The sequence below is a fragment of the Mauremys reevesii genome, linkage group 8, assembly GCF_016161935.1.
Source record: "Mauremys reevesii isolate NIE-2019 linkage group 8, ASM1616193v1, whole genome shotgun sequence".
NCBI classification, from domain to species: Eukaryota; Metazoa; Chordata; order Testudines; family Geoemydidae; genus Mauremys; species Mauremys reevesii.
This window is the reverse complement of record NC_052630.1, coordinates 19,262,162-19,285,007: the sequence shown is the minus strand read 5'-3', so window position 1 is coordinate 19,285,007 and position 22,846 is coordinate 19,262,162. Positions and strand designations below refer to the sequence as shown.

Here is a 22,846-nt window from a genome sequence, read left to right as displayed (position 1 = left end):
TGCAGTGTTTGTGTAAAGAAACACCCATGGTATGTAGCAGCAGTAAGGCCATGGCTACTCTACCACTTACGTCTGCAAAACTTGTGTTGCTCAGGGGTGTGAAAAAAACACCCCCCTGAGCAACATAAATTATGTCAGCATAAGTGGTAGTGTGCACAGTGCTGTGTCAGCGGGAGAAGCTCTCCCGCCGACATAGCTACCACTGCTGGTTGGGAGTGGTTAAATTATGTCTATTGTAGAGCTCTCTCCCATCATCGTAGAGGGGCTACACAAGATCTTACAGTGGCACAGCTGTGCTGGTGGAAGCTTGCTAATGTAGTCATAGCCTTAGGGCTGGTCTATACTGGGTTGGGGGGGAGGGGATTGATCTAAGATACGCAACTTCAGCTACGCTATTCGCGTAGCTGAAGTCAAAGTTTGTGTAAACTTTGTTCGACTTACCTGGCCGTCCTTATGGCGGCGAGTTGACTGCCGCGGCTCCCCTGTCGATGCTGCTTACTCCTCCTGCTGAGGTGGAGTACAGGTGTCGATTCGCCGATCGATTACTACCTGCCAATCCGGCGGGTAGTATAGATGTACCCTTAGTGTTGCAGAGCCACTTCTGACAAAGGAATCGTGTCTCTCATGATGTCTAAGCACGAGAGGGGCTGTAGTTAGAGCATGGTGGCAGCTGCAGTCCAGAAAATTAATATTCTATGGATTTTTCTTAACCAGAACATTATTTTAATCTAGACTTGTTGTATTTCAGTCAAAAAGGTGGTAATATGTTGCACTGTAAATCACTGTGATATGACAGTCTGATATCCCTGTCAAACATAAGCTACTTTCACCATGATTACCATAGTATATGCTTTTAGCAATTAAAAGGTCAAGTTTAACATGACATTTACAATAAAACATTCTTGGGGAATGTGTTCTTTATTCCCAGGTAATGGCTTTTTAAAAAAAAATATTTTTTATCTTATGAAACCAGGTGGGCATGTGAACAGTTCATTTTGTGTAGGACTAGACTTACCACAGTTGTGTTGCCTTTGTTCAACCTATGTGAAATAAGTTGAGTTCCCTCAAGAAATGTTCTGTTGTCTTCCTCTTCCACTACCCATCCCCCCAAAATGAACTAGAATAAGGACCACAGTCCATATAGATACAATTTAAATCCACCTCACCACTGACAAATTTTAAAGTCCTTCTGGTCCCAATTCAGGAGAACACTTAAGCATATGCTTTAAAATTGGGCACATGTTTAAGTGCTGTCCAGAATGGAGACCAATTTTAAGTATGCCTACAAAGTTACAAAGTGGTGAGCTCACTGTGTCTGTCTACATCAGCATGTAACCCTGACACATTTCCATTGCAATATACATTCCTGATGACCCTTGGGCACAAACAAAGAAAACTGTCAATACCAAAGTTAGTCAACTTTTGTTCCACTAAAAATATAGCAAAAAACTCCCCTCGTGTTGGCCAGATTGAAAAGCACAAAATTGGTGACACTTTTCCAGGTTTTTAACAATTTAAGATGGGTGGGAAAACCCCCTACATGTTATAAATACATGATACGTAATATCTTAAAAATAGCTGATGGAAATCAGTCCTGCAGTCACAAGAACTCTTTCTCTCTCCCAGGTTAGGAGAGGCTTGGACTCCTGCAAAGCACTGTTGCTCTGCCCTGTGTGTCTCTACTTCTCTGTACAAATTGTCAGTGACCAGCCCCAAGTGAGGGAAGATTGTTGTAATGTCTTTGAGGGAAGAGATCAATAAAAGAATAGAAAATGGGGGGAATCCAAGAAGTTGCCTTGTAATTTCTATGGAAAAAATTGTTTAGTGTGATGAAGAGATGAATGACACAACATTTTTCTAGGTATTTTTAATGTATTGTAGCACCTAGGTGCTAACATAGTCTACTTAAAACTTGCAGATGCCTCTTCAGTAATAGGAAATTTTATCCCTACTTGAGCTTTATACACAGGTGTTTCTTGTTCAGAAGCTTCTTATTACTAGCAACCATTCTACTTAAGGGAGAAAAATTACCCAAGCTCAAAAAGAACAATGCCATAATTAGTGGAATATTTTTACAGGACTAGCAAATATAAATTATCTTAGCAGAATATTGAAGTGGAAGGAGGATTTGAAGTGGATGCTGCAGTTGCTTCCTTGACACTACTGTGTGTTCTCTGTAGTCTTTCCTTATAGCTATTACATAACTGCATTTTGCAAGCATTACTGTTAGTCAGTCTGAGGTCAAACTCAGATAATGCAGACAGATGTGGCACAAGCATGTGATGTGAACAGGCTTGACTGGGCCTTGATATTCCCTTTCCTTTTCTCCAAACTGTTTGTGATTGCAAGGCAGATTGGCAGAATTTACTGCTAAGCAGTCAGTCAAGGATTCGGACTTTGAACTCTTTATGTGGGAGAATGCCTGAAGCTAGGATATGGTAGCTATTTAGATTGATTTCATTCCTGTGACTTAGGGGGCTGCAAGCCTTTATTTGTAATCATTATTAAAGAGACAAAACCTTGAACTTTTAACTGTTTTCCTCACTATTTAATGTATGTTCTGACTTGCCATGAAGAGTCCCCTTCCCTCAGTAAACATTATCAGCGATCTGATATTTGTTTATAGGTTAGGAAAAATATTACCTGAAATCCAGATTCTCCAGGGTTTTATGTTCAGTAGGTTTTAACTTCTATTTATGCTCCTTTTTATCTCTCTGTTCCTCATCCCTCAGATGAGATCACGGCTAGCTTTCGTCGCTTTGGTCCTTTGATTGTGGATTGGCCGCACAAGGCGGAAAGCAAATCCTATTTTCCTCCTAAAGGTAACAATCATGATGTTAACATTATTTTAAGAACCATTGCAGAACCAGTAACTGACTGTATTTTTAAGTGTGAGGATTTGAAGTGTAATTTTTATTGTGTAAAAGATCTTCATGTTCACTGTCCCCTCACCCCCCCATACCATGCTGAAAATATCCCCTAAAATCATGATGTAACTCAAATCCTGCAGGATGTTGCAAGTAGGTGGACTGCAGAGCAGTGCATGAGAATACACATTTAAAATAATTACTCTTACTTTGCTTCCTGTCTGACTCCCCTTTCTTTCTCTGTGCCTCTTTCCTCTCATTTCTCTGTTCTTTACTCTGCCTAGCCTCTTATTTACTACATCATATGCAAAATGTTAAAGACCAGCACTGTGTAAGGGGAATGCAGAGCTAAGCAGCCCACGGAAGAAATTGTACCTCACGTTCACAACTAACCTGTGCTGGCAGGATGGAGCCAAGGCTCTATTAGTTTCCATTTCTTTGCTTGCTTCCTCCCCACCAGTGCAAAAGAGAGATAGGGAGGAAAGAGTACTGAGCACACAGCTCTTGTTTTCCCTCCTGCTTTTGGAGGCATGCTGGGAGGCTGCACAGGGGAGCATTTGTGTGTGTTGGGGGGTGTCTTACTGTTAATCTCTCTTACGTTGCTGTGTAATCATGTTGGATCGGCGCATAGTCTGGCCCTAAATAATGACACTGAATATTATAAACTATAGAAAACTAAATCTCTGAGAATCTCATCAGGAATCTTGCAAGTCATCTTGTCCTTTTACCTAGGATATGCGTTCTTGCTGTTCCAAGATGAAAGCTCTGTACAGGCTCTGATTGATGCATGTATTGAAGAGGATGGAAAACTCTACCTTTGTGTCTCCAGCCCCACTATCAAAGACAAACCGGTAGGTAACATTTTCATGTACTTTAGAGTTGGTATAAAATAAGGCTATAAATTGTGCACGGCAGATGTCATGCATATTTGCTGACTTCAGTGAAACAGATTAGGTTCCAAAGAGGATGGTATGGTTATGCATTATGTACTGGTACTGCAGTGACTATGGGCCTGATCCAAAGCCTAGTGACTCCCAATTATTTCAGAGGGCTCTGGGTCAAGACCCTCTATCGGCAGCCATTGTTGCTGAGTAAATAAACTATGCATAGCCTTGCATGCTGGACCTGTGTTGTTGTGATAGTGATTAGCCTAATGTCTACAGTACAGCTTATTCTGTCAGAATAACACACATCATGGATACATGCGTATTTATAAAGTTTATATAGCATGATTGGATTGTGATAATGCATCACGTTAACAGGAAAAACTTGTATATCTCATACCAGTTAAATAACAAGGTGAAATCTGATCTGCTTAGGTCACCATTAATAGAGCATATTGGCATTAACTCCTAATTGGTAGTTGCTGTATACAGTTTGAAAGTGAGTTCAAAGTATAGTTATTGATACCATTTTAAAGTTTTTATTATTGGGGAGGCTACATTGTAACTGACAGTTGATATTGCTAAAATTCTTACCTCAGCTCTTAATCTGAATTAAGAACAGTAAAAAATTTTTTTCTGGCCATAGGTTCAGATCAGACCTTGGAATCTCAGTGATAGTGACTTCGTGATGGATGGTTCGCAGCCTCTTGATCCACGAAAAACTATTTTTGTTGGAGGTGTTCCTCGGCCATTACGAGCAGGTATAGTACATGTGTTGCAGCCTTTGGCATGTAGTACAGTCAGCCTTACTGCTTTGGGAAAACACTGGGAGTTATTTCAGCAGGACATCTCAGCGCGCGCGCACACACACACACATATGGAGAGAGAGATAGCATATAAACATATATTAGTGTTTGAAAAATGTAAGTATTGCTGATGCTGTGCAACTGTAGGTAGAGACAGGAGTACAAATAAACATGCATATTCAGTGCTTAAAATGACAGAAAGGGGATTTAGAAAATAAAATCTACCTAACTGAGTGTTTGTTTTTCTGCTTTAGTGGAGCTTGCAATGATAATGGATCGGCTGTATGGAGGGGTATGCTATGCTGGAATAGACACAGATCCTGAGCTGAAATACCCCAAAGGAGCTGGGCGGGTTGCGTTTTCTAATCAACAAAGTTACATAGCTGCTATCAGTGCCCGCTTTGTTCAGCTGCAGCATGGAGAGATAGATAAACGGGTAAGGGCTAAAGCACATTTTGTTTGTTTAGTGTCTTGTCTAGAAATGTCTTGTTTCCATGTAAATATCAGTGTTTCATTGTGAAGACTATAAATGTTACATACAAATGTACTGCATGCTTAGATTTAGATTGTGCCATGTAAGCACAGCCCATGGTGCACTGGGAGGTAACCTAGAGGTAAAAAGCCTCCTTGAACTCCCTGGCACATAGGGGGGTCATGCCGGTGCCATACCCCTTCAGAGGGGTATAGAATACTCCCACTGCAAGGCTGTCTGACTCTAAAGGCTAGGGCAGAGGGATGGACTGAAGCATTCTTCAAAGAGGGAGCAGTTCTTGCTCTTTCCCCACCTCCACTGTGCACCAGCATAAAGGATAGGCAGAATCGGTGGGTGTGTGTGTGTGTGTGTGTGTGTGTAGTCAAGAGGCAAGAAGGGACCACCAGATGATCTAGTCTGACCTCCTGTATAACTTCGGCCACTAACACCAAACAGCACCTGCACACTAAACTCAGAAACTGAAATTAGACCAAAGTGTTAAAACCCACAGGAGACTAGACTGGTTATATACTACAGGCAGAGAATAGGAGGGTCTAAGAGATGCGCCAATGCCAGAGAATTCCCTGCCATTGCAGGGGTAAATGGCATAGACACAGTCCTGGCAACCGACACGTCAGGGGAAGGTCACTTTGAATCTGATCTGGGGCAAATTCCTTCCTGACCCCAAAAGTGAGCTAGAACCAGCTAGCCAAGCACCTGAGAGAGAGACTGATCAGTGCCACCTCAGAGCACTGGCCTAGCCCATCCAGTGTCCCATCTCCAACGGTGACCATCTCTGGTGCTTCAGAGGAAGGAGAACTAAAAAAAAAAAATCACCCCACCCAACAACAGCAAAAATACATTGAGGGGAGGAAAAATCCCTTCCTGACCCCAGTAGGTGACTGCTGAGGCAAGAAATTTTGGGAATGTTCCCATAAGAGCATCATAGGAGTGCAGTGTACAGCATACTGTCAATATTCTGGTTTAGCCTCATAACAACCCTCCCCACCTGGCTTAGCAGTTTTCCGTATTTTGTTATGTCAAGTTAACTTTTTAAAGGAGACAATTAAAGGAGCACAGTTGTCCTCACTCTAATATACCTGAAATTAGTGTGCCAGTTGTATCAACACTGTGTGCACCTCTGCCTGTTGTCTCTGCTTCACATGTAAGAAACCCAGTTTGGTCATCTGAAAGGCTTCAGTGTTCTGGACTATAAATGAAACAGACTTTCAGGTCATTACCGCCACTCTTTGCTCCATTTAGTGCTACATCTCAGGTTTTTCTTTCTGCAGTTGGTTATTCTCTCATTTTCTCTTTTGAAAAACTTTCCCTAAAACTCCAGCAGTATCTCACTACTCTCACTACACTACTGGATGACAGAACTGCTCTTATAATTTTCCTTCCACTCTGGGCTCAAAGTCTGTGCAGACAGGTGGTAGTCTTTCAGTGATTTGAGAATGGCACTGGGAATCAGGAACTCCTTTGTTCTAATCTTAGTTCTGATATGGATTCCTTCTGTGGTTTTGAACAAATCACTTAAGGCCCAGTTGTGCAACCTCTGCTTGCATAAGTGAGAATGTGGGTGAATAGTCCCACTGAAGCCCGTTGGACTGTTCATCTGAGTAAGTCCTTGATATTATGAGTGAGGATTTTACAATCAGGTCTATCCTCCCTGCCTCAGTTTCCCCATTTATGATTAAAAAGAAATGGGGGGATGATAATAGATGCTGGGAGGATTCTTTAGAAGAACACTTAGAATGTGCAAATGGTAAATAAATGCTGAATGGTATTGTTACTAAATAAAACTAAGCACTGCTAGACTTCAGAGATGAGCATCAAAACATTCATTTTCTTCCAGATATACAGTACTGGGTAACACTGATTGCATATTTGACCTTCTCTTGGAACTCTTCTCTCCCCATTACTCCTTCACTTAAGAAAAAGGAGGCTACAGAGTGCCCATAGGATTTTCTTCCCCAGCTTTCTGTGTCTAACAATGAGGGTGGCAAGAATATAGTTGGCATCAGTTCACATCATCCCTTCACATCTTCAAAAGGGAGCTTGTTGGCTTTGTGCTCACTTGTACTACTTTCTCAAAATGAAACTGGCAGTTCTGCTGGCTAGTTAGATATAGATTAAATTCTTGGTGGTGACTGGCTTCCTTTGGATGCAGGTGAGAGGAGGAACCACAATAGAGCTGGATGCAGCTCCCTGAATCTGGGGCCTATTCTATCTTGGACCAGTCACCAGTGTACTTTAGAGAAGCCTCTCTATGCTACTACAAAATATGCCAGCTTAGGCATATCCCCAGTGGGTCATCTTTAGCTGGGAATTGCAAGAGTGTAGCATGCTCTGACCATGGTCCTTTCCATACCCCTCATTGTTCCATATATAGGGATTGGCATGGGAACTACGTATACAGTAGTCAGAACTCTTCTATAGCAAGAGACTCCTTAGCTAGGAAGATCTGTGTGCTTTCTGCATTTTTTTTTCCTGTGCCAGAGTGGCACATAGGGGCTAGATTACTGCTCAGAATCATGTCCTTGATGTCAGTTGTATACTTGTATTGTGTAATCTATCCTGTTCTAGTCTCACTAATAGTAAACAAGTAGATCAGTTACATCTCCTACTGCTGACTGGACTAAGTTGAAGTACCAAAGGAAAACAAAAAACTCAGTGTAGCATTTGTTGTTAAAGGTGTGAATGAAACTCGCAAATAAGTGGAAATATGGACTTTGGACTTGTCAAATGTTTGAGTGCTTAAGCTGCGATTTTAATGTTATGTAAATAATTTACATTCCTGGCTGAAAGGGAATTTTGTGAACAGTAATGCCTGTAACTATATTTAAAATAAATCCCCAGCATCCTCCTTTGATTTTAATATGAATCTGTTCACACAAGTGCTGGAACAAAACGAATTGATTCATCCTTGTGCTGACAACTGCTTGTGCAACATTGATTTTCAGCAGCTAGTTCCTTTCTTAAACTGACTCTCAACCAAAAACAGCATCATTGAGAGTATCACCTGCACAGTTACTAAGTATTGTAAACTTTCTTGTTTTTTGAATGCAGGTGGAAGTTAAGCCATATGTCTTGGATGATCAGCTGTGTGATGAATGTCAGGGGGCCCGTTGTGGTGGAAAATTTGCTCCGTTTTTCTGTGCTAATGTTACCTGTCTGCAGTATTACTGTGAATATTGCTGGGCTGCTATCCATTCACGCGCTGGCAGGGAATTCCACAAGCCCCTGGTGAAGGAGGGAGGAGATCGCCCAAGACATATTTCATTCCGCTGGAACTAAAAGATTACTGCAGTGCTCATATGCAGGCCTCAAAATAAGTGCACTCTTCTGTTATCCTGATCCCCTCCCCACCATCCCCTTTATTCAAGATAGCATGTCCTTTTGTAGTAGTCTGTAATTTAACAATAGTATAATGAAAGAATGACCTATAATATGGGTATTTTGTAGAATCTTGTCATTGAAAACTGTATTGGGAACTCCTTTTCGTATTGATAACATGTTGCATGTAAGTTACATCCTCTTGTCTTTGGTATCAAGAGGACATTTACTTCATGCAATGTTTTCATAGAGGAGTGAAAAAAAGTTAAGAAAAGAGAAATGAAATAGAGTATTTTGTTTTTTTAATTAAATTATTGTTAATAAAAAACATAAGAATACTTTTATTAAAATAACCATGCAACAATAACACTATCAGTCTGTTCTGACACTCCCCTCCTTCGCCCCGCCAAGGGAAGCCTGTTTTTTGCCTTTTCTTACAGTTAAATTTTACAGCAATGGAAGAAGCTAGCAACTGCCTAGGAAAGAGCATGTTTAAAGCAACAAAAATGCATGAGCAGGGTTGAAGCAGCATTATAACAATTATTTTTACTTATGTTAAGAGTTTTGAGGCTGAATTTTTAGCACAGGATATATCTCACCATGTTTCCGACTTCCAACCACATCCAAAGTACTAATCAAATAGGCAGATCTTAGTATATTTTATCAAAACAATTACCTTTTAAAGGTTCCCAAATATAAAAGTTGGGTAAAATTACTACTGAGTGGAGTGGGGGGGGGAGGGTGCACTTATTACTTTTCATTAAAAAGAGAGAGAACTCAATTGTCTGGTTACTGCCCTAGAAATCCTACCAAAGCTAGAATAATAACAATTGGTAAACTGGCATTTCCTCTCCTGAAGGACAAATGTATAGATTTTATTTTTGATGGTTATATATAACTCTATATCCTAATATAATAACATTCATCAGGGGCCAGCCTTTGCTCTCCATTTTGACATGAAAAATAAGATACCTCAAGGATATCACTGATTTTATCTAAGTTCTGGTATTCCACTGTATCACAGACTAAAAATTGGCTGCTAATTGGTTTTACTCTTGGATGTAAAGTCAGTTTTAATATCCTCTAACTTAGCTAGCTATAAGGTAGAAAGCATAAATAGGACAAAGCTAAGTAGTCTCTAAGTCTGTTTTGCACTGTTTGCTGAACTAATAGGTGTGTAAATTTGTGCAAAGAGGCATATGCCTATCTTACTCTTCCTGTAGAGAGAATCCTAACTAAGAATCCTTTTCTTCAGAACTTAGCATGGGGAAATAAAGAATTACAGGTGTCTGAAGTGCCAACTTCGCTAAGTTAATGCATGCTTTGTTATAAATAAACTCCAGCTTGAGAAGCATTAACACAATACATGATAACTGAATGCTTAGGGGTGAGGTGGGGGTTTTGTTTGAAATAGTCTCTTGATGCCCTGGAAGGGACATAGACTTCCAAACTTGATTTTTAACTAATGCCCTGGTCAACTTTTAAAATGATTGTGTAGCAGTGTGCAAAACAAACCAATCTAACGGCAATCTTCTAAACTGTCTGACTGGCATGGTACCATCCTAGATTCTCTCAAACCAAAGATTTGCCTCAGCGCTGCAGAAAACATCTACTCTGTGAGCCCCCTAACCCTCAAGATTATCTTTATGAGAAGCAGTTTTTATTTTCAATACAGGCTTTAATGAACTATACCTTATTAAGTTCCAAAGGTCAAAATGGAGACATTTGCTGTCTACTAGTCAAATAAAGAAAGGGAGCTGCTTTTAATGAAATCCCTGAAAATATTGACAACAGTAATGCAAATAGAGAGTGCTCTTGTGTAGATTGTCAGGGACTTTTTTTTCTCTGAAGTCCATAATTATAGTTGGAATGTTCCTTTTAATTTTTTTTAAATGCTTGTTAGATGGCTTGGGGTGTGCTATTGTGCCGATCCTACCCAGTAAACAGGTGAGATGGGTTACCATTACAAGAAATAACACTGTTTGAGAACTAGCTTTGAATAATAATTTTCCCTTTGTACATGACCTGCTGAATTTCGGTACAGTGTTTTTGTAGCTAACTTATTTTGTCATGCACATAATGTATATTTGTTATGCACTACTTTTGTATATCTTGTTTTTCCAACAGTGAGCATTTTTAGGCACACTTTTCACTGACGGGATATCTCTTTATGCAATACCTCAATTTTTCATATTGCAAAGAGTAGCTTTTTGTACTTTTATTACTGAGAGATCTTCATATACTTCATTTTTTAATATAAATAATTTTAATAAATTTTATTTTCTTATATTCTGCTTTTTATACATTTCAGTGCTCTGCATACATTTTGAATTATGGATGTTGTGCACTGGCAATGCTATTTTAGAATCTGCAGAGAAAAGAAAGCATGTTGCTTAAACATCTTAGCCCAGCACCATGTATTTGGTGTACATATAATTTAAGAAATAGTATATGTAAAGTTGAGAACTAAAGAAGAAAAAAAGCATGAAAGTGACAAATGACAGTCTTTAGACCCTCAAAAATTAAATGCATAAATGTAGTGTAGAAATTTAAAAGTAAAGTAACATCAAAATTGTCTACCGCTTCTTACTAAGTTTTTAAAAATTATACACAAATGCAGATGTTTTTGGTGAATGTTTAGCCATTTTTAATATTAATAACAAATTGATGTTAGGTGTTTGATGCAGAAAGGTGTCTGCTCTTTTAAATTATATTTAAAGAAATAAAAGCAAGCCTGCTATGTGGCAGGCATGTAATGTTAGTATGCATGACTAATGTAAGAAATTGTTATTCTACTAATATTCACTTGTGATTGTGTGACAAGCGTGTTTACAGATTATTTGGTTACACTTCAATTTACAGGGCATAAACAATTACATATATTACTCTGTACTTAGATAGTGATTACATGTCCTTCTGATTACATGGGATTTGTAGCTGGAGTTACCATGTCACTCCAAACATAATTAACATGCAATTAGTTTACAAATCTTAGGGTATCACTTCAGTTTGCAGAAGGGTTAAGCCTGTAGTTCTATCACGCTAGCATGGCACTGGCCATGTATTTACAATGTAGTTACAGAGTAATTACATGGTTATTTTTGCAGTGTAAAATAAAGTGTTTCTGATTACTTTATATGTAAAGGACCCCTACTGCCCCATGCTTTTTGGTATAGTATATACTTCTCCATACACAGACCTCTGCAGAATGCAAATTTAAAACTTGCAGTGAATGAATCTAGCGTTTTATAAGGATGCTGTTGGAAAGACTTGATAATTCACCCCTTTTGTTTTTGAAGAGTTAAAACCTTCTGTTAAAAGGTGATTTAAAACTTGAATGTGATGAATTGTGGCAAGTTAACTTCAAGTTATGTGCAATACTTATTTCAGACTTCTGGAAGATCTTTGCAGTGTAATTCTTTGTTTTTAATTGCAGACATTTAAAAATGTCATTTTCTACTGTTCTAGTAAATTCTCTTTCTTGCTGGTGTTTCTAAAGAAAAGAATCAGAAATCAATCTTTCTACTAATGTAAATTTGAGATTATTTTTAAAAAAAGGAATAAAAGAGGTTTGGTCATTTGCTTTATTTTATTATCTTATTTTAAAGCTACTGTGATTGATAGCATTGTAAGAATTGGGACAATATTGTATTCAACTGTTTTATTTTTTATATTTTTAAATTTTAAAGTATAATTAGTTTTTATAATTTTCATCAGATTTTTTGTTATATTTTTTGGACGTGAAACTTTTAGCAAGTGGGTGTCTAGTTTTTACTAATCCCTAATATGTTTTTCCCCCAATGTATTGCTCATATTATCAGAAGGAAAAGTTATTTAAGTATGTCAGTTAATTGTACTACTTGGCTGAATTTCCATATAGTTTTTACTGTGTATGGGGAGGTTGTAGTATTTATTATAGCATTTTAAATAAGGGTAATTCATTTTTTATTAAAGTAATTTTCACATTTAAGTTCATATTTTTGTATGTTCTATTCTAAGTTATATAACACAAGTTACTTTTTTTTAAAAGAGTTCATTTGTTGAAGTGCTAGTGGAAAATTAATGTTATTAAATAGTTTGCAAATGACTATTTATACCAGTATGCATATAATTTTTAAATATTTGTAATGTGAGATGTTGAATGAATAAAACTTTTAATTCAAATTTCTTTTTAACCTTTTTATTTTAAAACACTAAAAGCAGCAGCCATTTGTGGAAACACTGTTTTACTGTTTGGCTGGTTGAAGTCGGGTAGGGCCTGGAATGTGATTTTGGTGGAGTGTACAGACATGTCTGTGTATACAATGTGCTACATCCTTAGGGCCAAATCCTGCAGTCCATACTCGAGTCAAAACTTCTGTGGACTTAGAGCTTGATGCTATAAGGGGGTAAAAACTGCTGGTGCCCTCAATGAAATCAGCATGAGTAGAGGCTGCTCAACACTACAGAATCAAGCCCATAACTTGGGAGCATTGCCTGAGGAGGACTGCAGGTGTTAGCCATTTTGCATCAGGTTATCCTCTAACTGTGCTGTGAGAACAGTCTTGAGAGCTGAATAGTGGTTATATTTTGTGAATCTGATGCTTGTGGAAATGTGAGATCACTGGCTGGAATTTCATGTGACTTTGCAGTGACCCTCAAGCAGACTCAGCACCTCAGTGTCTCTTTTTATTTGTGCAGTCTTCAGCATGTCAACCAGGCCAAAGAGTAGTAGCCAAATGTTCAATCTCCTGCTTCCACTTGCTGCCCTTCTGCTAGTAATTAACAGGGACAGGGACAAAGACAAGCCCAGGACAAAGCAGAAATAATGGAATGTTTGCTGAAAATTAAACCTAACTGGGCAGGCAACACATCTAATGAGGAGAACAGCCCTGAGCCATTGGCAATGCAGAGCCTCAGAAGTGACTGTGCGGACCATGTCAAAAAGGCTTGGCCAAATCTGGGCTAGAGCCAATCGTGGAATGGACAGACAATGGCCCTTGTAGATTCACCTCCACCCCTAACACGCTCTGAAGCTCCTTGAGGGGAAAAAGACTAAAGCTTTTTCTAAAAAGCGTTAGACACTGCAGCGATCGATCCACCAGCGTCAGTTTAGCAGGTCTAGTGAAGACCCGCTAAATTGACCACAGTTCGCTCTCCCATTGACTCCAGTACTCCACCAGAATGAGAAGAGTAAGGGGAGTCAACAGGAGAGCGTCTCCCATCGACATAGTTTAGTGTGGACCCCGCGGTAAGGAGATCTAAGCTATATCGACTTGAGTTATGCCACTAAGGTAACTCAAATTGCGTAGCTTAGATCGACTTTCCCCCCATAGTGTAGACCTGCCCTAAAATTTAGACATGTAGGGCTGTAGCTTCTATTATCTTTGTCTCACAAGGAACATTCTGAAGGAGCCTCACAAGGGATTTTAATTGGCACCACTTCAGCGCCCTGGATCCCCCAAATAGCTTAAGCATTCTTACTGTGCTAAGAATATCCAAACTTTAGAGAATCTGAATTGGCCAGTAAGGAAGTTGCTTTCCACCTGGTGGAACCATGCATTGGAATGTGTGCATGCCTCCCAAGAAAATACAGAAACTCCCCAAAATAAGAGACTATTTTGCCAGCAAAAGAATCAAATCCATGCCTTTTGTGATAGCTCTGTTCCCCACAATCCCACTCACTGCACGTAAATGAGCTGCTCATCTGAGCAATTAATTTCCTATACCATGATTTAGGTACATAGGTTTCAATTTAAGAGGCTCTGTCCTGCCAAGTGCTGAGCATCTTGTATGAGGTACTGGGCAACTTTAATTTCCATTGGCAGCTGAGGCTGCTCAACACCCTGCAGGATTGAGGTCCACTCACATTGGCTTGAGAAGATGTGTACATAGGGAAAAGTTAATACTTTTAAGCAATGTACTGTTAAAGCAAAGTTTTCATTAATAGATTTAATACTGAGAGACCCTCAACTAATTGGCTTGTCACCCATCCCCTCAAAACAGATATTTTAAAGACAACAGTCAGCCGTCTAATTGGGTCATAAGCACAAATTTACAGAAAAATTTGAATGTCTCCTTAGTAATGAATTCCTCATTACAGCATTTCGTGCCAGCCAAATAGTCCCAGTCAACATCAACCATGCTATGGCATGTGACTTGGCTCTTTACATAAGTATTAATTATAGCTCCTTTCCCTCTGTTACTGTTTTGTTATGGACTAGAGGTGGTTTGACTTACCAAAAAAAAAAAAAAAATTTAGCATACCAGCCTAACACCCATTTTCAAGAGAAAATAATCTTTTAGAAAGTGTGTGTGTTGGGGGGGAGGGAGGGGGGTAAATGCTTTATCTGCAAGTGATTTAAAAAAAATTGTATAATGAACTTAAAGGAAGCTTAGTCCCTGAATGTGGACTTCTGTTTTCTTCTGATGCTGTATCAGTAGTCTTCCTTCCCAAACAGCGTCTGTTTCATAGGAATTCATACGGCAAAACCAGATGCAAAAAGTTATTGACTAGAATGGAAACACTGAACTAAACTGACTGGGGGGGGGGGCGGATATTTTAGTTGTGATGTTAAACTTTTGTCTTTAGTTTCTTCCATTTGAGCATCTTAAATTACTTTATAAACTTGCTGAACTAAACCTCATAACACTCAGATGTGGTACATAAGCACTATTACCTCTATTATAAGGAAGCTGGCACAATGAGTTGAAGTGATTGCCCAAAGATCATGCACGTTGCAAAATGAAAGTTGTCGCTTTTGCTATCTGTTGCTGAAGTTGATTTGCTCAGAAGCAGCTTTCTAGGGAAGCAGATATATCAAGGTCCTTTTGAAACTGATTATCTCCTGAAACAATTGAAATATTATGGGCAGGCATTAGAAGGTGGAGATGCACATGATGATAGGTAGAACTCCAACACCACCTGAGCACATAAATCTTTGGAAAGTATTTTCCTTCACACAGACTGTTCATTGAACACAACAGTAAATCACATTTTTCTCTGGGATACCATATTCACTGACTGAACTGATATTTTTCCACATCAGTTGAGAGAGATTCATTTTGGAGGGGAAGACAAAGCTATAGTGTAGATTTTCATCAAATGGTATACTTTTAAAAAGACTTTTTTCTGCCAGACTAATTGCTCAGAAGAAATTGTTAAGCAAATGTCTGTCATGATTCTTCAGCTGCTATTTATCCAGTGCTATGAAAGCCTGCTCAGACCACAGTCCAAAAAGCACACTGCTTCCCTACTGGAAATCAAGGATAAATAGCACCAGAAAGGACAGATGAGGGAAAAACACTGACATCTCTTCCAAGGTGTAAAATAAGCTGATTGATATATAAGCAGCCTCCAGGGTGAGACTATACATGCAGCTGTCTTCAGTTGTAGAAATTTAATTTCGAAAAAAGACTGAATTGATTATTTAAATAGATTACATCCTAAATCCCCATTTAGAGATGGTTCTGGAGAGAATCTAACTGAAACTAACCACTCTAGTGCTGTCAAATATCACTTGCTTTCAAGGCAAATTGTAGCTTATGTACTTACTTTTGCTTGGAATGGGAAGTCCTCTGAATTCTAAGTATTTTATTTATTTTTAAATCCATCACTGAGAAGATTGAGGAAACCCCAATACCCATCATGGCTATGGAATTGATGACAATTTTGTGCTCCCCTGCTGGCTTTATGGTAGTATTCTACTAGGATGCAGGCCTAAATTTATGATACTGGTTCAAATATGTTAACATAAGACGGTAAACTTCCAGTGGGCCACTTTAGCTGTCTCTGCAAAACATGAAAATGTTTGTTTTTCCTGACAAAACATGGGTTGATTTTTCTTTTTTAAAGTAATTTTAGTGGTTGTGAAAGATACTGGCTTGATAATCTGTGAGACTGAAGTCCTCTGGCCACAGAGCAGATCCAGAATAACACAGCTAGTGGGTGTATAATCAACATGTCTAAGGGCTGCCCTGCCTTTGTGATATATACCCCATTATGCAGGTGAAATAATTAAAGCTCTGGTTTAAAAGCTCCCCTGTTCAGGACTGTACTTCATTTTAAGCATGTGCTTAAGTGCTGTCCTGTCGATGAATAGGTGCATATGCTTTTAAGTGCTTTCTTGGATTGGGGCCTAAAAATGTCCTTTTATTGGATTTATATTTGAAACTCAAATTTTAGTTTTGCAGTGCTCACTGTATATCTGGCACTTCTAGGAATATTCATAGTATAAGCAGCATAGAATTGCCCCCAGCTTTGCTTCAGCAGGACCAGCTGTTTACAGGCAGATGCTGCTCTGTACACATTGGCGGAATCAACTCAGTTCTCCAATCAATAGCAAGAAAATTTGCTCAAAGGTCGGTTTTTCAAGGCAGTGTCTTTTTGACTAGATGTTGATGGCAGAACAAAGCGGCGATTGCTATAATTTGCTTTGCAGAGCTAGCTCCCGAGACAGATGCTCCGCTCTGTTCTCTTTTGGCATCATCCTTATGTCATCTGAGAAATATGTGACTGTAAGAATTTGAAACAGTACTGGGAAGACCTTTCATGGTTAAACAAGGTGTATGTGGGGCTAAGGAACAAGTGTACTCACTGATATTTATTATTGTTATCAAATGAAATCATCTCACATATCCAGTCAGATGTATTGATAGCACAGGTTTCTATACAACATTAGCCAGCAGCCAAGTTTGGGGCTGTGATCATATCAGATCTCACAAGCTAAGATAACTCAGACTTTTGGTACTTGAACAGAAGGCCCTGGAAAACCCAGTATACTGCCAAATGTAGAGCTGGTGATTTAGTGATTCACATTCTGAATCTATACCCAAGCACTGCTCCCAGGATAGTGTTAAGAATAGCAGTGCAGTGTTGTGCCTCTTGTCAAAATTAATTTGACCACTTGTGAGGTCACTGAAGATCTCATCACATTTTTTCCAAGACAAACAGTAATAAATCTTAGCACTCCAGCCCCCACAGATGTAAATAGAGGGAAAGCATCATTATCCTCACTTTGGAAATTTGGAAACTAAAGCAGAGAGATGTTAAATACCAGTAATTTATCCAAGGTGTCAAACTCTGATAAAATTGGGAACAGAACTGTAGTCTTGACTCTGTCTTCTGCTTTAACTAATGGACCACAGCTACTTCCCTAAAATGTTAACCGTGGTGCCCTAGATCAGTATCTCTCAATGACTGGGCCGTGGACCCTGAGAGCTCCCTGACAATTTAGGAAGGCAGCAAGCTGGTTCCTAGTGTCAAAAAAGTTCTGAAACACTGCCTTAGATATATTCAGTTTTGGTGATCATTTTGTCTATCTAAATTCCCCTGCTGTTTCACTTGACTTTGGTATTCTTCCCTTATTATATTACTGATAAGGCAGGCTTGGCAGAATTTGATTTTTTTTTAAATAATATCTGTTCATTTTTAAGCATTTTACCAATTTTTATTTAAATTTCCACAGTTGTGAAAAATTTATGGAGGTCTGGACAGTTATTTAATTACAGTAGATATTGCGATTCGAAAACTTCAAGCTTTATAACCATTAAAACACAAACTGTCAAAATCATGACAAAATATACCAAGTAAATAAATAGCCTTAAATCAAACCAAGTTTTCAAGCAGCATTTTTCTTTGCCTATCTGTATGTTTAGATTAGCAATGGAAATATTTTTTGTCAGTTTGTGTGTGTTTGGTGAAATCGACATTTACCAATAATCTAATCCCTCTAAGCCTATCCATAAACTTCTAAACCAGAGGTGTTAAACTTCTTGTGAGGTGAGGGCTGAATTCCAGTTTTGGTTATAGTCCATGGGCCCATTATTTAATAGGAGATTTGCAGAAAGATCCAGGGGAGGTTCAGGCTTTTATGTACTAAATAAATGTTTTTTATTTGTTCAGTACCTTTGTCATGTTCAGCATCACTTAGTAGGAGAATATACCCTTACCTCCCTTTGGCCAACTGCTAGTTCTGCCCTTTGTTTCTCTTCTTTCTCTGTTTCCTCTCTTTCTTTTCGATTGTTGTCTTTCTTTTATACTCATTGCTTTTCCTTTCCCACAGCAACTCCTAATTCCTGCCCTTTTCACAGTCACCCTTTCCCCTGTTCCATGAATAGAACTGAAAGAGGCAAGGCTGAGCATCAGTGTCTTTATTAGGCTGAAGGCCTTGTCTACACACCCATTTTGTAGCAGTGCAGCTATTTTGGTTAGGGGAGTGATTTTTTTTTTAACCAGTATAGTTATACCAGTAGCCATCCTAGTGTGGATGCAGTTATATTGGTACAAAGGTGCCTCATACTGGAATAGATCATTCCCCTTCCCGTATGGGAATGCTATACCAGTATAAAACGTAACTCCACCTACAATAGGAGTTTGTATTGCTTTAGCTGGTATAGTTAAAATAGTACAACTTTTGCATGTAAAAAAGATATTAGTGCATGCTGTAACAAGATAAACCAGAAAAGGGAGGGGGGTGCGCACGCGCATGCATGGGTGTGTTCTCACCTCTCAGAACTACTGTATTAGACTGGCAACACTGCACTGGTTTACACTTGGTTCCAATATGGAAGGCTTTCTTCACAACCATTTGTGCTAGAAATTTACTTCAAAAAAATTAAAACTGAGATTCTCCAGAATCTGTGTATAACGTAATTATTATTTGTATTACTGAAGTGCCTAGGAGCCCTAATAATGGACTAGGACCCCATCATATTAGGGTCTATGTAAACATGGAGTCCCTGCCCCCAACGATTTTACAATCTAAATCTAAGACAAGAGATAGCAGATGGATAGAGAGAATAGGGGAGTACAGGGGAACAAATGAGACAATATTGCCTAGGGAGTGAAATCTCCCATCATTGGAGATTTTTAAGAGCAGGTTAGACCAACACCCATCAGGGATGGTCTAGATTGGGGTTCTCAAACTTCATTGGACTGTGACTCCCTTCAGACAATAAAAATTATTACACAACCCCAGGAGCGAAGCCTGAACCAGCCTGAGCCCCTGGTGGGGGGGCCAAAGCTGAAGCCCATTGGCGTCAGCCACAGGCAGGGTCCCTGAGTCCTGATGTCCAGGGCTGAAGCTCTCAGGCTTTGGTCCCAAGCCAGAGCAAGTCTAAGCCAGTCCTGGTGACCTTATTAAAATGGGGTCCCAAACCACTGTTTGAGAACCGCTGGTCTAGATAATACTTAGTCTTGCCATGAGGGAAGGGGACTGGACTAAATGGTCTCTCGAGGTTCCTTCCAGTCCTATGATTCTATTCAGATATAAATTTCCTGTGTTGTATGGGTTGATAAAACACTTTCTTACATTTGTTCCTATAGAAATAATTAGACCAACACCACTGACCAAGTCAAAACTAGTGTGGCTATTGCTATTCCCTCTACGGAATATATGTAAGTGGCGGCAAACCTAAGCCTCAGACCCTAAACAGAGCTGCATCACTGGTGCTTATAATCAGCGCTCTGCTCTGCTGCATGCAGCCTCCAACTAAAAGAGGACAAAAGAGCTCACCAGAGCAAATGTCTCCCAGCTGGATGCAGCCATCATGCTACATGGAGTCCATCATGGCTGCAGTTTGCATGCATCTGTTAAACTCTCCACACCGCTATGACTCCTGCAGAAGAAAGATCCTGTAATCTCAGCTATGGGCTTTCCCCACAAACACTGTCAAATGGTAAATAATTAGATGGAAATTACTTCACTGAAATTTCTGGCTGAGAAATAGTGATCACAAAACATGGGAGTTTGCACTGCTCCTATATACATTAGCAAAAAGGTTAGTGAAAACCTATGCTGTACTAGGAACTTAGGATGGAAAAACAATGGTTAATAACTAAACTAACAAAGCCCCTTGTGAAGGAGGAAATCTGAATATCTAAAAACAGGTTAGTCTTCCCATTTTGCACCTGCAAAACTGTCAAGACTTTATATGGCATCAGTTTTGCCTGGAAAAAACAGCAGATGCAAAATGGGGTGCTGGATAGAGGTTTCTATCAAAATCAAGTTTGCTTCCGGCAACATGTTGGTGGGAAGGATGGATAGAACTTGTCACATGAAGGATATGCATTGGAATCAGCGAAGATGAAAGAGCAGCATAAAGTACAGATGCTGAGCATACCATCCATTTGGCAAGCCTCTTATAACTGTCATCCACAGAGCTATTGAAGGGACCATAGGAGGGATGTTGAGTGCCAGCTGGCAAACTGAACTCATAGGCAAAAATATGCATCATCAAGTTTTCATGTTAAGTGTAAAACAGTTCTATAATCAAAATGGGTGCTACTAATGTTTATCAGTTGGGAGAAATGCCTGCTTACATGGCTTGGGACCCTTGTATATCAGAACCCTTCCTTATACTCTCTCACCAGACAGTCCTAGATTTGCACTCTGAGATCGGAGCATTCTTAATGGAGCAGCCCTCAAATCTGGAATTGACAGAACTCAAGTTTGTTAACTCATCAGGAACTTTACTAACCCTACCTGTCTGTCTGTTTGATGTGATGGGGAGGTTGTTTTTTTAAATTCATTGATAGTAGTTCAGCTGATAATTGTACTACAAGCACATGATCTCATTTTTATTGTATGTGTATCTGGAGGCCATAATAACTGCAATTATCATGGGAAAATAAATATTATTTTGGGCAAAATAGGCTGTTTCCACAGGTTGTTTCCTCTTTTTCATGCACACGTTCACACACGCACAAAATGCCCTTTATCTACAATGTATAAAATAGCAGAAAATCCTGGATACCTTGGGGAAGGATTTATTGTCTTTAATTATTTCATCCTCTGGTTCCCACAGCAACGCTGATTTAATTTAAATGGTGTCTTTTACATAGGTAAGGCTGCCATCTTGTGGAATATTTCTGACCAACACTTTCCTTTCAACTGTACAGTTTATTTTGACAGTCCAGGTGCTATTAAAATGGCCTTTAAAACTTAGGAATCATAGGTCTCATCGGTCTCATCCAAAATCCACTGAAGTCAATGTAATGACCTTTAGCTTCACTGGGCCATGGATCAGGCTGCAAGAAAAACCAATACATTTTCAGCATATTTTACATTATAAGTCTCATGTCACATTAAAAATACTATGGGAAGAGTTTACCCAATATTGTTCAGTTTAACTTGTAATTTTTTTGTTCTTGTGACCAATTAAATGCCTCAACTCTCTAAGAAATAATATTCATTGGTATTTTCAAAATGCTTACATGACTAAGCAAAAGTCAATGGGATTGTGCTTTTATGTGCTGTTGAAAATCCCATCTGTTCTGGAAAAATCTGATAAGTGACAAAACCCACAACTGCATATTAGAACATTTTCAAATGTAACAGATTCAGAATTGAATTGGAATCTTCTCAATACTGCATCATGCAACCTTTTGACCGTGGTTGCACTGGGAATACCACACTTTAAAACAAATTTGGGCAGAAACCTACACACAGGTTAAATCTGTATTTCCACTTGTAGCTTGGGCAAATGAAAACTGCACTAACTAACAATCACAGCAGGCTAGGGTCAAGTTTATTGGATTATACGGGTGAATTTTAACATTCTATAAATGCGTCCACAGCAAAAAAGATGTCAGTTGATACCATTATAAATCAAAATATATACATAAAATAAATCAGTATGTCTCCAGGTGGTGGTAACATAAGAACCAGACTTGAGGTGGTGATAAACTTTGAACAAAGCCTTAAATAACATGAATCAGATTCAACCTCGCAGAATCTGATTCTATCAGGGTGAGCAATATTTTGACAAGCGAGTAAACTATGACTAGCTTTTCCATCAACAGCAGCATCATGGCAAAGGTGGGTGTGTGGATTTTGTTGCTGCTCTGTCAAGTTTTCATGGCAGTTTTGCAATACCGCTTGTACTGAATTCCTCCCTACCGTGATTCAACTGTGACCTGTTATTACATGCTAACACACTTGTTACCCACGTACAGTTAAGAAAATGGTTTATTGTCTGGTGAATCTGCAAGCCATAGCACAGAACTTAGAATTGAGTCCTGTATGCAACTGCTAAGCTGATTGTCCAGTCCCCCCAGTAGCACAATACAGACTCCAGGCCACAGGGCTGAGACCTGGCTCAGCGCAGGAAGCAGCTGCAGACCCCGCCCAGGTAAGTGCACAGTATAGCTACCCTGCCTCTCCCCACCCATCTGAATGGGCTTTCTCAAGGCCATCCCTCAATTTGTAACCGACTCCCCAGAATTCCAGCTTCCCCCTCTGAAGGGACACTACCACTCCCAGTGGTCTCCCCCCCATTCCCAATGGGTTCTTCTAAACGAGTCACTCCCAAATCCAGCGGCCTACCCCCCTCGACCAATCCCATCGGTCTCTCACTTCCAATCCTAGTGGGCTCGCCCAAACAGCTCTCCCGCCCAAACCCAGTGGGCTCTTCCAAGCGGGGCACTCTCCCCCAATGGTCTGTCGCACGCTCTTCTCGGTTGGTCTGGCCTAGAGCTGTCTCCGAGCCGCGTGTTAG

General features: G+C 39.5%; 2 protein-coding genes and 1 long non-coding RNA gene across 14 annotated transcripts in view; 2 read left to right on the top strand and 1 right to left on the bottom strand.

The window, feature by feature from the left end:
- CPEB4 (cytoplasmic polyadenylation element binding protein 4) overlaps window positions 1–12,518 on the top strand; it is a 205,063-nt gene extending 192,545 nt beyond the window's left edge. For all 8 annotated transcript variants that reach the window (XM_039484365.1, XM_039484367.1, XM_039484363.1 and 5 more), the window contains 5 exons: window positions 2,733–2,822; window positions 3,600–3,718; window positions 4,398–4,512; window positions 4,812–4,993; window positions 8,102–12,518. In XM_039484365.1, the coding sequence (XP_039340299.1) occupies window positions 2,733–2,822; window positions 3,600–3,718; window positions 4,398–4,512; window positions 4,812–4,993; window positions 8,102–8,329 (734 nt within the window). In that variant the 3' untranslated portion in view covers window positions 8,330–12,518. The remainder of the gene's footprint in view (window positions 1–2,732; window positions 2,823–3,599; window positions 3,719–4,397; window positions 4,513–4,811; window positions 4,994–8,101) is intronic.
- LOC120370143 lies at window positions 460–22,843 on the bottom strand. Of its 5 annotated transcripts, XR_005583639.1 has the most exons (6): window positions 22,705–22,843; window positions 21,104–21,377; window positions 15,028–15,195; window positions 4,346–4,560; window positions 2,644–2,816; window positions 460–631 (listed from the first exon to the last, which is right to left on the bottom strand). It is a non-coding gene; the product is annotated as an uncharacterized LOC120370143 (long non-coding RNA). The 5 variants fall into 5 exon arrangements; XR_005583640.1 differs by lacking the exon at window positions 4,346–4,560 and having other exon boundaries at window positions 462–631; XR_005583641.1 differs by lacking the exons at window positions 460–631; window positions 2,644–2,816; window positions 4,346–4,560 and adding an exon at window positions 6,130–6,239.
- The window catches only part of LOC120370141 (neuronal vesicle trafficking-associated protein 2-like), a 64,157-nt gene continuing 63,699 nt past the window's right edge, over window positions 22,389–22,846 (top strand). The window contains exon 1 of the mRNA XM_039484382.1: window positions 22,389–22,480. The gene's annotated coding sequence lies outside the window, so the exon portion shown is untranslated. The remainder of the gene's footprint in view (window positions 22,481–22,846) is intronic.